This window comes from Podarcis liolepis (assembly GCF_965112155.1).
Source record: "Podarcis liolepis genome assembly, chromosome: 3".
Lineage (NCBI taxonomy): Eukaryota > Metazoa > Chordata > Lepidosauria > Squamata > Lacertidae > Podarcis > Podarcis liolepis.
Window position 1 is genome coordinate 7,556,504 of NC_139557.1, and position 13,796 is coordinate 7,570,299.

The 13,796-nt window shown below is 39.8% G+C and overlaps 1 protein-coding gene across 4 annotated transcripts in view; it reads right to left on the reverse strand.

Annotated features, from left to right (window-relative positions):
* The window catches only part of MEIS1 (Meis homeobox 1), a 152,815-nt gene that overhangs the window by 68,887 nt on the left and 70,132 nt on the right, over positions 1 to 13,796 (reverse strand). For all 4 annotated transcript variants that reach the window (XM_083495244.1, XM_083495245.1, XM_083495246.1 and 1 more), the window contains one exon: positions 6,169 to 6,314. In XM_083495244.1, coding sequence (XP_083351370.1) covers positions 6,169 to 6,314 — 146 coding nt within the window. The remainder of the gene's footprint in view (positions 1 to 6,168; positions 6,315 to 13,796) is intronic.

Sequence of the window (13,796 nt, forward strand, 5' to 3'; positions counted from 1 at the left end):
AAATCCAGCCCTGACATTATGATACTTAAGAGGAACTCACCAAAATCCCCACTTGCTATTGCATTCAATTCTGACTGTTGAAGAGTGCTTGGATTTACAGGAATTTACTAGGCCCCCTTTCTACTTTATAATCCACCATCTTCTCTCACTTTTCTCCAAGGTGCTGAAAAAGAGGAGCCAAAGAGAAGATTGCCTTATTTTACCTCCTGAAAATCCAAGCACTGCTGACCAAGGGACATCTCGAACTTTGTCAGTTGAATCTCTTATTGTAAGCTATCGACAACATTGCTTGGACAGGAAAAGGAATCTTTCATACTTATTTACTTGTTTATTTGTTTATTTAAGTTACATGGGGATTTACTTAGACTCTTCCCCTCTTTCAGTTGCAGAACGCTCTGTGCAGAATGGGTTGAGATCCAGCAGAGGTTCTTGTTGGACAGAGAGGGAGACTTTTTCACCAATTCCCCATTGCTTCTCCAGCCTCTGGCTCCATACTTCTATCTATACCTCCCATGGTCATCCAGAGGGTGCCCCAAACTTCAGGTGGAGGAGGGGGTTGGGGAATTGATTAAACAACCACACACAAAAATCACTTTCCCCCTCTTCTTCCAGCAGGTGTATCCCAATAGTAAAAGGCCACTCACAGGAGGTAGGGATCCAATTTATGAGGGTTTACTTGGGGCAATTTAACATACAAGACCAGAGTCAGATTGGTTTTCTTATACAGCAATATCCTCCCACAAATGGCATCACCTGAAGGAGACCATCATGCAACAGGCCCCACAACCACCAACCTCCTGGCATGCTTAACATTTATGGCATGACTAAGGGCTGCTAAACAGGGAAAACAGGACCCTTCATTTCTACCCATAATCACTTGTGAAAATTACATTGGTATTATCTTCACAACAGCAAATGAGACACTCAGATGTTTAGAACATTTAACTAATAAAGAAAATGAAGCTGAAAGTTTGTGAACACATCAGTACATGCTTTTCGGACTGGCATCCACTTACTAAAACTGCACTGCTGAAAACAGCATAAGGAATTGGCGGACATTATCACAACAGTATTATACAAATATGGAACAATAAACCCTTATCTCTTGCAGGTTTACCGGAAAGTGAACACTTTGTGAGTTGTTGTTGTTTTAAAAAAATCTCACCCTCAGTCACTGTGGACCAAAGTCACCAGTTTATTGTTTCTTAATTTATTTTCTTCATTTCAGCCATTAATAATTAGTATGATAGACTCAGCAATTACTGTCTGTGTCATTTAATTCCATGTCACTGATGGGTATTAATATTATAAGTAAGTTTTTTATAGTTGAAAGTAGTCCGTTGAGATAATAATCCAATTTGAAGCATTACTAGCCAGAATAGTGAGTTTTTGAGATGAATGTAATAATTCCTTGCACTTCCATACTGTTTTCATTTGCAAATAACTATGCAATGTAAATAAAGCTGAGTACTGTATTATTTTCTTTTCACTCATAAAATGACATTAGGGATACATCTTATAAAGAATCTCACACAGAAACTTCTTCTTTTAATTTTGCGCCTCTCATCCTAATTTTCTAAACAATCTTTAAGAACAGAAAATAAGTAGAGAGCTGTATAAATACAATGTGTGCCAGTGGGGTATGTTTTTAACCATTCCACCCGGAGACTGTTGTTAACATACTGACATTTGTATCCTTCATTATAAAAAAGAAAGGCCTAACTCAAGCTCATACTCCTCCTGACCATGAGAAACTAGGTCTGCAAGAATATATATTTTTTACAAAAAAAAGTTCATAACTCAATGCTTTTAACCTCATGCTCTAAAACAAAGGGTGCATTTCTAATCACTCTTACTCTGAATTAAGCCCTGGGGCACTCGGTGGATTTACTTTTGAGGAAACATACAAATGATTTGACTGTAACCTAGCAAAACTAGCTTTTAGTCACTCCAGTTGACTAAAAGATCCCAGCTACCAAGCTACCAAGGGTAGACTTGTCACCTTCTCGCCAGAGAGGAATTATTTCCTGAAAATTGAGCATGAAAGTAAGTAACAAAAATATATTAAACTTGCCACTGATGCAGTATAGTCTACAAAAGGTTATCTGATAATGAGCAACCCCAGTTTATCGTATGCACAGAGGTTATTCCAACTGCATCCATTTTTTATTTCTAATTTATCACCCCACCCTTCCTCCCCAAGGGATCCCAGGGCAGCTCACAACAATAAAATTACATAGAAACAATTTAAATTTAAAAGAGCACTATACTATATTACACACTGCAGTTAAAACATATGATTAAGTTAATTATATTAGCTACCAACCTCTACCCCCATCCTTTGAAATTGGCTTTTACTGTCAGAAGGCTGCACACCATCCAACTCTGACGGTTGAACTTCCTTCCCTCAACTGTAAATGTGTGCCGAGGCCAGAATTTTGAAAATGAAGGGCTGATTCACATAACCATGCAAATCCAAAGTGGTCTGAATGAATCTGTGGACTTGCTAGCTTCAGCGAAAACCCAACTCATAACTCAACCAACATTGCAAGTGTCAATGCAAGCCTTTCAAAAGTGGGTTGACAGTGGTGCAATAAATATGTAAAAGAAACGAATGATGATTGGTGTATTCATCATAAAGGATTATATAAGACTACTCTCATACAATAGTGTACCTTTCTAGTCTAGCCTCTAAAGTGTAAATTTCAGTGGGAGATCATTATTTTCTGTCAGTTCGTACTCTCACTAACCATACCAGCATACATGGGTGTGTGTGTGGGTGTGTTTATGCGCTGAATTTACAGGGAAGTAGCTTGAGAAAGGAAAGGCCAGTAAGTAGACCATCTCCTTTCATTCTTCATGTATTAAATGTAGAGCCTGCAATTAAACTGGATCAGTCATAGAAGTTACAGCTCAGTCTTAATCATTTGTCAAAGTGATGTTTAACCCTCCACAGATGACGACCCTTTTCTTCAAGCATAGCACCTTGCTATGCCAAGGTCTTTATTTAAGGTCTATTTTCTATTCCAGTAACTATATCGGCAGCAGTGGCGTGTATGGTCGTCTCACACACAAGGGAAGGGATATCCTAGCAAAGCTTGTGGGCTCCAGCTTTATAACACCCAGGAGAGGAAATATCCTTTTACCTGTCAATTAGCTTTGACAAATCCACGTCTTTATGGACTGAGCTACATCTGTTATGACCTTTGAGGAGCTCAGTTCCTTTCTGTTCCTAGATTGTGTCCAGTGGGCGTGAAGGTTACTGGACCCAGTATCCCAAAAGCTCTGCAAAAGTAACCTAGACTCTGGTAGCTCACATTATTCTTGCTGCTAGATATCCCTGGGTCCCATTGTACTGCATAAGTTTTGGATTGGGAAATGAGAGACCCAGCTTCAGATTCCCAATTTAGCCATTTATTTAGTAGCATATATGGTAGCTTGGGGGAAATTGCTATTTTTCAGTCTTATTAGGTTGCCAAAAGAACAAATTAGTAACACTAAATGGTTGTCTTGAAAGGATAAATATTATAGATGACTTTTAAAATGAAGTCAGTTATTACATTTTAATTGCAAACTGACTAAACAAAGGCTCAAAATCTGTATCATACAAACTTGCGGAATTATCTGACAGCAACTCGTTGGTTTTGTTTATGTTGACTTTGGTTTATCTGTCCATTTGATGCTGCTATTGAGATTATTATTTAGATCTAAAGGGAAATGAAAATTCCATCAGTCTGAGAAGAATTTTAAAAGTGGCAGGAGTAGGAGATTACACTGCTGTCTCTTTTTCACACCTGTAAGCATCATCTGTGTCGTGCTGTACATAATAATAAGGCTACAGTCAACCAGCTATAAATTGTGGGACCTTTCTGAATGTTTTACCAAGCTTCCACTGTCTGCTGTGGTAGAATGAACTAGTTCAAAAAGTGAAAAAGTAATAATGCATTTTACAAAGGGCCAGTTCTCACTGTACTCCAGCAAATACTGTAGGTACACATGTGGAGAAGTAGAGGCACAAACCTTGACTTATAACCTCAAGAGCAAGTCACACCATGCAAATACAAATACCCACCCACTTTTTAATGCAGTGGGGAGATTACATAGCTGTGGCCTATTTACATACAGCTTTGTATATGCAGCATATGCAGCCGCAGGACTGTGGTAAATGTACAGTAAGGAGGACACAAGTCAATTATGAATTGTCCACTTCAGACATACGTCTACACATATGATAGACAGTGTAGGCATTCTGAAATCTTGTTTTCCAGAATAACATAGTTGACTTCAACACTATGGTTGTTCCACCAGATGAAGAAAATACACTCTACAGTTTTTGGTCAGTCCATGTAAAGTGGCCTGGTTTGCAAAAATGCAGCTTATTCAAATAATTCTTCCCCAGTGCAGATGGGGTGGCATAATTGTGGTCATAGGTTAGAGAGTTAGGATTATAAATAGATTCAGATGAAGCTACTCACACTTTGGTACCAGTCAATGGGACATAATTCTGTAACAACTAATTTGGCCCATGGATTTCAACGGAACTAAAGCAACTTGCCTGCAACCTAATTCCAAAACCCATTTGACTAGCTGATTGCTAAGCAAGGTTTTTGACATTTCCACTCAGTAGAACCCACAACAATAGCTGCGTGGAAAGCTCTTCTGGATGTGGTAAAGGAGGCTGGGTTGGGGATGAGGGTGCTGGTCAAAAGGGGAGCAGACAAAAAAGGCTTACTAAATATACAAAAACCTTGACCATGTAGAAGCTCTCTGGTGACACAATGAAGGCACACATATAGGCTGTGCTGGGGGATGGGAGAATGTCAAATGGATTGGGGGAAACAGATACACTTCCATTAACCATCAGACCTCTCCACTCAGAATAATAATAATAATAATAAATAACAACAATAATAAATTTTTATTTCTATCCCGCCTTCCCCGGCCAGGGCCGGGCTCAGGGTGGCTAACACCAAATATAAATTACAATAAAACGAAATGCTTTGCTTCACAGAAGTACTACCTGATGCTTCAAAGTAATTTTTATGACGTCTTGATCCCTAGTATACTATTTATTAATATTTTTATAGAAAACATTCCAAACTTGTAGAATGATACTCATAAGGCTGGCTGTGCATGACTGAACACTACAGTGACAATGGCTTTGGTCATGGAGCACGTTTGCTTAAGGAGAAAATCCTTCCAATAGAATCCTTAAGAAGAAAACACTATGGGTACAAGGCAAACATTCACTCTCCCTGTGCTCTAGGTATGGTAATTATTATCAAAACTCCAGAAGTCCTTTTCAAATGTTCCTTTCCACATATTCAGACAGTGAATGAAGGGCAGGGAAGGGAAGTAAAAGGCACTGATCCTGCCTCCCAATCCGGTGCTGGTGCTGACATGGGCCCCCACCCTGACCTCGGGTAGTTGAATGCAATGCAAGAACTGTACACATGGCTGAGAACCATGCTCATGTCAGGATTCCCAGTCCTGAGGACAGGCCCTGTGTGTGAACTGATACATATGCATGGGACATTCTTTCCTTCTGTCCAACTTATAGTGATTTGGCACAAGTTGGCAGATGCATGGAACTGGAAGGAGGTCTAGCCAGCATTATCATGCTCCCCTTGACACACTAACAGAACACATGGAAGGGGAGCATAAGAAGAAGGCGATGGTTGCCACTACACTTATTAGAACCAGATAATTGATGTTCTATTTGTGTTTATATATCCAGGGAGAAAGCAAATGCCATCAAGTGCCATTCCTTTAAAACTAACGGTATTTGGCTGCATAGATGAGCCTAGAAACAACTACAGATAGGCCAAATTCTATGTCTCTATTAAACCAGAAGCTGTTACGAAAAGTAACAGAAACCACCATAGAAAGAAACAGAACTGGCCTCAAATTTTGTTAATGGTTGCATATGATCACTTTGTTTTCAAACAAGTCAACAACAAAAATAACTGTTTAAACATCCTCTTTCTAGCAAACTATAAAAAATCAAAGAATCTCAAGATCACAAAGTTCACAGCAATTTTGAACATGTGTTCCCATGACAGGTAGTAAGTCTCTCTCTCTTTTTTTCTTCATCTTTTTCTTTCTACCACAGTTACAAAATTATCCACTCACGTTTCACTTCACATATGTGATCTAGAGTTCACTTACTGTTAGATGCTGGAACAGCCATGCCCTCATGATATTTGTGGCTACTTTGGGAAAGATGCCACGCTTTTTATGTCGCTTTTTGTCCTTATCTGGATCATCATCATCACCTGTGCTGGGAGAAGCTACACTGTTGTCCAAGCCGTCACCTGTAAATATATAGTGAATCAAATTTTTGACTTTTGCTAACTTGCGGTATGTTGACTAAAGTCTGATTTGGGGGTAGGTATTTTACTATTAACCATACATATTAAAATATTAACATGAGCTCTAAAAATTATGTCATACTGTATTTCATGGGTGGAAATAATTATGAATAAAAACAATGAATAAAATTACACTCCAACAGAACTATTTAAGCCACCTTGAGTTCCAGGGAGAAAAAGGTGAGATATAAATGCAGTGAATAAATAAAACAAAAAAGAAAGAAAACTTGATTTGTGAGCAAACCAAGAACTGAATTCATAGTGTGCATCCCCAGCCAAAACAAGAGCAGCCTAATGTCAATATTACCATGTAAACTGTATTCCGATCAGTCCAAATTCATTCAGATATTCTAGATGCCTCCAAAACCATTTGACTATTCAGCCCTTGGCCTTGAGGGCATGCATGTTTTTGACCTTTGCAAGTACAATTCCTTTTCATCAGTTCCACATAAAAACCCAAAAACGACCTTTCTGCGTCAGACCAAGGGCCCGTCTAGTCCAATATCCTTTTCTCAGAGTAGCCAACCAAATGCTTATGCGAAGCCTTGCAAGCAGGACAGGAGGGCATCAATCAGCACTATCCCTATGTTTTCATTCTTCCATGCCAATGATACCCTCCGCTGAAAATGAATACGCCTTACATTAAGTATTCTGAGGGACAGTAGGATCACATGAAGCTGCTTTATACCAAATCAAACTACTCTCTGGCAGCAGCTTGGCAGGATTTCAGACAAGGCTCTTTTCCAGGACTGATCCCGGAATTTATTACATGCAAAGCATGCTCTCCATGGCTCAGCTGTGACCCCACCAGCAAATTATGCACCACACGTAAGATGTGTGGTTTTTATGCACAGTCATCTATTTATTTCCAGATCAGTATTGGTCAATATATAGAATATGGTTGCTCCATGAGGGTGTTGCTTGGGAAGCGTTTTTCAGTCCCATGGAGCCTTCGAAGGGGCTCAATTTTATCCCCTATGCTATTTAACTTCTACATGAAACCACTGACTGGGATCATTTGGAGCACATTGTCAGCAATATGCTGACGACACACAGCTCTACTTCTCCTTTACATTTGAAGGTGAGGCAGTGGATGTGCTGGACCCATGTCTTGCCTCAGTAGTGGATTGAATGGACTGGATGAGATCCAGTAATCTGAAGTTCAATCCAGAAAAGACTGAAGCACTGTTATTGGGTGGATCCCTAGACCAGATGGGTGGGAGATTGCCTGCTCTTGATGGGGTTACACTGCCTCTGAAGGAGCGGGTACATAGCTTGGGATCCTCTGCTGTCGCTTGAGGTGTACCTTCCATCAGCTTATGAGTTGTACCTTCCATCAGCTTGGGCTGTGCCCCTATCTGGATAGGGGTAGCCTAACTTCTGTTGTCTATGCTCCAGTAACCCGTTATACATAGGGCTGCCTCTGAAGACGGCTTGGAAGCTTCAGCTGGTACAGAATTCGGCAGCTGGGTTGCTCACTGGGACAAGACAGTTTCAGCATATAACACCAAACGTGGCCAGATTGCACTGATTGCTAGCTTCTGGGCCCAATTCAAAGTGCTGGTTTTGACCTATAAAGCCTTAAACAGCTCAGGACCACAATACCTCAAGGACTGCCTCTCTCCATATAAACCATCTAAGACTCTGCATTCAGCATCTGTGCCTCCTTCTTGTGAGGTTATCATCATGTGCCTCCTCCATGTGAGGTCCGGAGGGTGGCAACACGAGAACGGGTCTTTCATTTGTAGTGGCTCCCTGTTTGTGGAATGCTATCCCCAGAGAGGTTTGCCTGGTACCTTCATTATATATATTTTAGGCACCAGTCGAAAATGTTCCTCTTCAACCAGGCCTTTAGTTGATTAATATTCTACAGCTTTTTTAATGTGTTTGTGGGAGTGGGGGATGTTATTATTTGTTGTTTATGTTTTGGCTATTTACTCGTGTTTTTACCTGTGAACCACCCTAAGATCTTGTGATGAAGGGCGGGATATAAATTTAATTACTAAATAATGAGTAATGATATATTCCACTCTTAGTACTGAACACTGTGAAGGTGAGAATCAGCCTAATAACAATTCTTATTTTTTATTATTTATTAAATTTGTATACCGCCCTTCATCAGTAGAGCTCAGAGTAGTTCATGGCATAAAAATATAATACAAAAACACAAAATACATTATAAAAAAACAAAACAATAACCCCCATTATCGCCCACTCTCTCCCACAGAAACATTGAAAAGGATACAGAATGTTATCAGCCAAAGGCCTGGTTGAAGAGGAGCTTTTTCACCTGGTGCCTGAAGGTATATAATGAAGGTACCAGACAAACTTCCCTGGGGAGAGATTCTACAAACAGGGAGCCGCTGAAGAAAAGGCCCAGACCTCTTGTGGAGGACGCATATGAAGGAGGGCCTCACATGAGGACTGCAGTGTCTGGGAAAGTTCACATGGAGAGAGGTGGTCTTTGAGGTATTGTGATCCTGAATCATTTAAGGCTTTATAGGTCAAAACCAACACTTTGAATTGGGCCCGGAAACTAACTGGCAGTCAGTGAAGTTGGATCAGGACCAGTGTAATATGCTCTCAAAGGATCATTTTTTGATGTACAGCCATCAAGAGCATGCCTCAGTTTAACCATACTGAACCTGCTAATTTCTTTTTGATTGAAGTAAGGGTTTTTAACAGTACGTCAAATTACCCAGTTTCTTTATATGTGAATGTAAATTAGCGCAAACTGTTTTTGTTTGTGGTGTAATCATTACATGCTATTCATATTGGCACAAACACTGCAGGAAAGGACAGCAATTGAAACCTAAAAAGCAGTTTACAGATCAAGTTTGTGTAATGATTGGTTCTAGCCTTTCATCTTTTTCACATGGATAGAATGTCATACTGGAGCTTCCACTGTCCATATTTTTATGAGCGCATAATGTTTTGATGTAATTGGGAACTCTCCATCTCTATGCTCAAGGCAAAAATGATTTAAGTAAATATTGGAAATATGCTATTTTTAAAAAGAGGCTCTTTAATCCTTTTTGAAACAATGGTCTACAAGACAAACAACAGAAAAATTAAAGCATTTCTTAAAGAATATTTGTGACTGCCTTTATGGAGAGCTCCATATTTAATGAAAGGCTTGACTCAAACATTCATATTTCTAAAAACAGAGCCGTTGCAAAAAGAGTTGAGATGTCTTAGGCTGATAAAGTCTTTGAAAGCCTTTTATTCAGAGAAGCAATTCACCATATAAAATAATGATTCATAAAATAAACATGAGCAAACAACTCAACAGCATTTAACATTTCCATGGACTAATCCACTTTCTCTAGTTTGGAGAGGCAAGCACAGAGGGGGCGGCGTAGGGGAGAAATATATTAGACAGTCATTGATTAAAAGTAAAGGGCTTCTAACCTAATGACATTGTCTTTCACCAAAGCTTTTCTGCCTATTCTTCTTTTAAATAAATACATTCTATCCATTTCTGCCCCCCTCCTGCAGATTATTTTAGCAAGTGCCTGGCTAGGAGAGAATTCATTGATAATTTATGGAAATATCTACTATAATCCAAGGGAGATGACTTTTTTCCAGCTTTGTGCATCAATAGATAATCAAGGCCTTAAAGCAGCCTTAGCTCCCCATTACCTCAGGCAAAAGAATTCCTGAAAGCATGCCTTCAGGGCACCTGAATTATATACTCCATTAGGAGGGGGAAAGCTTTCTGCATTCCGTGTATAACACTCCCCAGAACCTTTCCTGTTTATTTCTGCTATATGAAAGCAGAAACATTAGGAACAGAATCTCCCCCCTCCTCTTTTTTTTTTAAAGTGAAGACTTATGTAGATACAATGGAGAAACCTTTCAAGCAAGAGCAAGATCACCTCCTTTCAATCACAGGCAGTGACCTATCCCAAATAAAAGGTTTCTGTTACATCATTAGCTCAAGCCAAAAACAGCCTTGGCTTAATGCACAGTTTGTTCTTCCTACTGTTTTTAGGCAAATACAGCTACTTTACTCCCATCTGGGAGGGAAATTACACTGCTGGGCTGTAATCTAAGACAAGGTTTTCATTGGAAGCAAATGCTTTCAATCCCATGTAAATACTTATGCGTGTTCAGAGAAGCTTAAAACAATAAACTCTAGTCCTGTCTGACAGAAGATAAGGGGAGGATAAGAGAAAGAGCAAATTAATGAAATAGAGTTCTTTAGAAGAAATTACTTTCATAGTTTTTAATACATCGTTTAACCATTTCCACTTTAAAAAACAACAACAACCTGAAACTTGATTCTTTGTCAAAGAAAAAAATCCCAGCTGAAAGTCTAAATAGCATTTCCATTCACTCTGCAATTTGATACAGTCACCTCTGTAAGGTCTCTTGAGAATGTTTTTCCTCTCCTGCTACCCCCTTCCTACATTTTTTTAAAAAAAGATCACTAAACAAAACTTGAAGAACCACTGACCAGCCACATGGTAGCAGCTAAGAACCACATTTGTGAAATGTCAGCAGTGACTTCATTCTTGAAGTTGACTTCTCCTGCCGCCAATGAAGGCAAGCTGAAAAGGTGGAAATAATCATAAAAATGATGCTAGTCCATAAACAAGCTTACAGCCTCATTAGTATAGCAGTAGGCTCCACTGGGTGATTTATGCTCGTTTTGCTGATGCCATGAGGAAATGCCATAGGGCAACTTTAGCCAACTGCTAATGGTTTCTGACAGCTTCTTAGCAACTAGTGCAAGCAACGCTGTGGCGTTTGCTAGTGACAGAAACTGAAAATGTCATATTATCTGTCCATGTGTCACGAAGTCCGTGTGGCAATTAACTAGTAGGCCAGTGACTGAGGGGCCAGAGACTCTTAAAAATGGCCCTTGGCTATTCAAGGGCATTGCTTGAATTTGCGTTGCACATATGCAACATTCTAATGCAGAAATCTGGCTCTCAGTACCATCTCTGTCATGGTCACTGATGAGGCGGAGAATCAACAGAATACCTTTCCCCCCCTAGAAAGACACTCTCCTTTACTTTCTTCTTTAGATACTGCACAACATTATAAATATGTCTTGATACGATTGATTGTAAAATACCTGAATCTCTGTTTTTGAACACGGAAGGGTGGGGGGGGAGTGCTAGCTGTTTTTCTGCTCTTTCACAAATTAGTCTAAAAGGATTTGAGATCACTGAAGCAGACTCATTGCCTGTCAAATTGCTAGGAGCATAGGACTCTGCACAGCAACTAGACACTATTTAAAAAAATAAAACACACACACCACAAACCTTCTAACAAGCAAAATGAGAGTCTTGGCTCCACATTTCAGTTTCTGAGCTATCAAAACCATGCATATATGTCAAGCTGTCAAACCTTTCAGTCTGGCCATTTGTCCTTTCAAATAATATTTAAGAATTATTTCTACAATGTTTTACAGGTCGTGGTCTAGTCAAAGATATTTTGTACTACAGTTCACCCATAGAAGATTTCTTGTGAATCCTGGCCAATCCCCATAGAGCACTGCAGGTGACCTGTGGCAACTCTCAAGATTGTCAGCCAGCTCAGATTTCAAACATGCTCACCTCAAACATCCCAGTTGCCTATTTAAGCACACCCAGGCATTTAGGCTGTGCTATCTTGTTCCTTTCAAGGAAGGATAAAGCAGCATTTATCGTATTCAGGTCATTCAATGAGTCAGGCTGGCCATGTCAGCAGGGGTTCCTCTCATTCAGGTCAAATCTCCACCCCTTCTCTTCCTACAACTTCCCCTCTGCCTCCCCCACCATCACCCCTTTTCTAACCCTCAGCCCTCCCCCCAAAATTACATGCACAGCATCAGTAAAAGACTGAAAAGTTCACTAGAATTCTACTCCTCCACAGAAGCACATTTTATGTTTATCAGTCATGTTCATTTGTTAACAAAATGGTTGAGAGCAACTGCACCCATGTCCTGAAATAGTTAACACAAAGGCAATTTTCACAGATGACATTTTAAAATAGGTTTTTGCATTTCCCATGCTTGAAATACACACATTTGTATAGGGTCTGTATTCTTATCAAACAATGTTAAAATAATTGCATGAACGACTGGTCTCACAGACCTCTCCAGTTTTACCAGCGACTGCATTCAGAAAGCTAGCATATAAAGGAAATAATCCAACACACAAGGAAGCCTATCATCAGCATGAAAAGAAAAAGTAACACAACGTAAGAGAAACCACATAGCATTGTCAACATAGTGTAATACACCCACAGACAAATGAATAGGACCAAATCCAGGATATTTATGCAATCCACTCTGTGTGAGACTGGAGGTGGTGAAGTATGAAAGGGTCAGGATGCTAGCTCCATTAAGGCACTGCACAGCAAGCAATGTTCTAACAGAAGAGGAATGTTCCAAAGGCACGTACGTCCCCCTACCAATTGGGCACTGCTTAGGAAAGATAAGCCAACATAAAATTGGGGCCCATGAGGAAAAATGTTTACCACATGTATATATCGCCTTTAAAAACCTTCACTTTCCCAGTGCTACATTCAAGCCACAAACATCCTCTCATGGAGCTAGTTGCCACCAATTTGTTCCCTGCTAAAACACATGCATGCTAATAGACACAGGGGTTTCTCCCACCCCCAAAGGCTGCAACCATTTGAAAGATGTGCTGTTCAAGTGGATTATGTGAGATAAATTAGATTAAAGTTGCTGGAGAAAATTCAGCTTTACCACAGGCCTGAAAATGACAAAGCACTGGAATTTACAGAGCCAAGGACCACAAGGCACAGAAGGCCACATTCCAGGCTTCAGCTTGTAATGATCCATTTTTAGATAAGAATCTCTATCCACCACTTTAAGCAGTTTGTGGAGAGTATGTGGGGGAAACGGACCAAACAGCATTAGCAAAATACCTACAGAAACTTTTAAAATGCACCCTGGACTGCAATGCTCCATTGTCATGAGAGCTTGCCAAAGCCCTTTAAGCTCACTTCCCCCCTCCTCCCCCTCTTCTTCTCCCAATTTTTCACACTAAAGGTCATTTTAGCCCCTTAGAAGAAGACATTTCGGTAGCACATTCTTTGCTCAAGAATCTAATACAATAAAAGTATCTGCTCTGGCCAGAGACTATTGGATTTTAGATTAGAGTGTTGTGCTCAGTTCCAGTGAAACAATAAAAACCACATACAGCTTCGGTTTATGGTCCTTTAAGGTAATGTGTGTTTCCCCCCCATTTATTTCTTTTATATTCAATAAACAGAGAGGGTTTTAAAATGTATGGCTACGTTTCCTCTATGGCATGCTTTTTTAAATAAAAAAGAAATAAATTTGATGTATTCTACTAAGTAGACAACCTTTTTGACTGAAAAGTTTTGATTATTCAGGAGTACTTTTTAAAAAGGCGATTAGACCACTTAAGTACAGACAGGTCAATGCAAGTTTGGCATTTA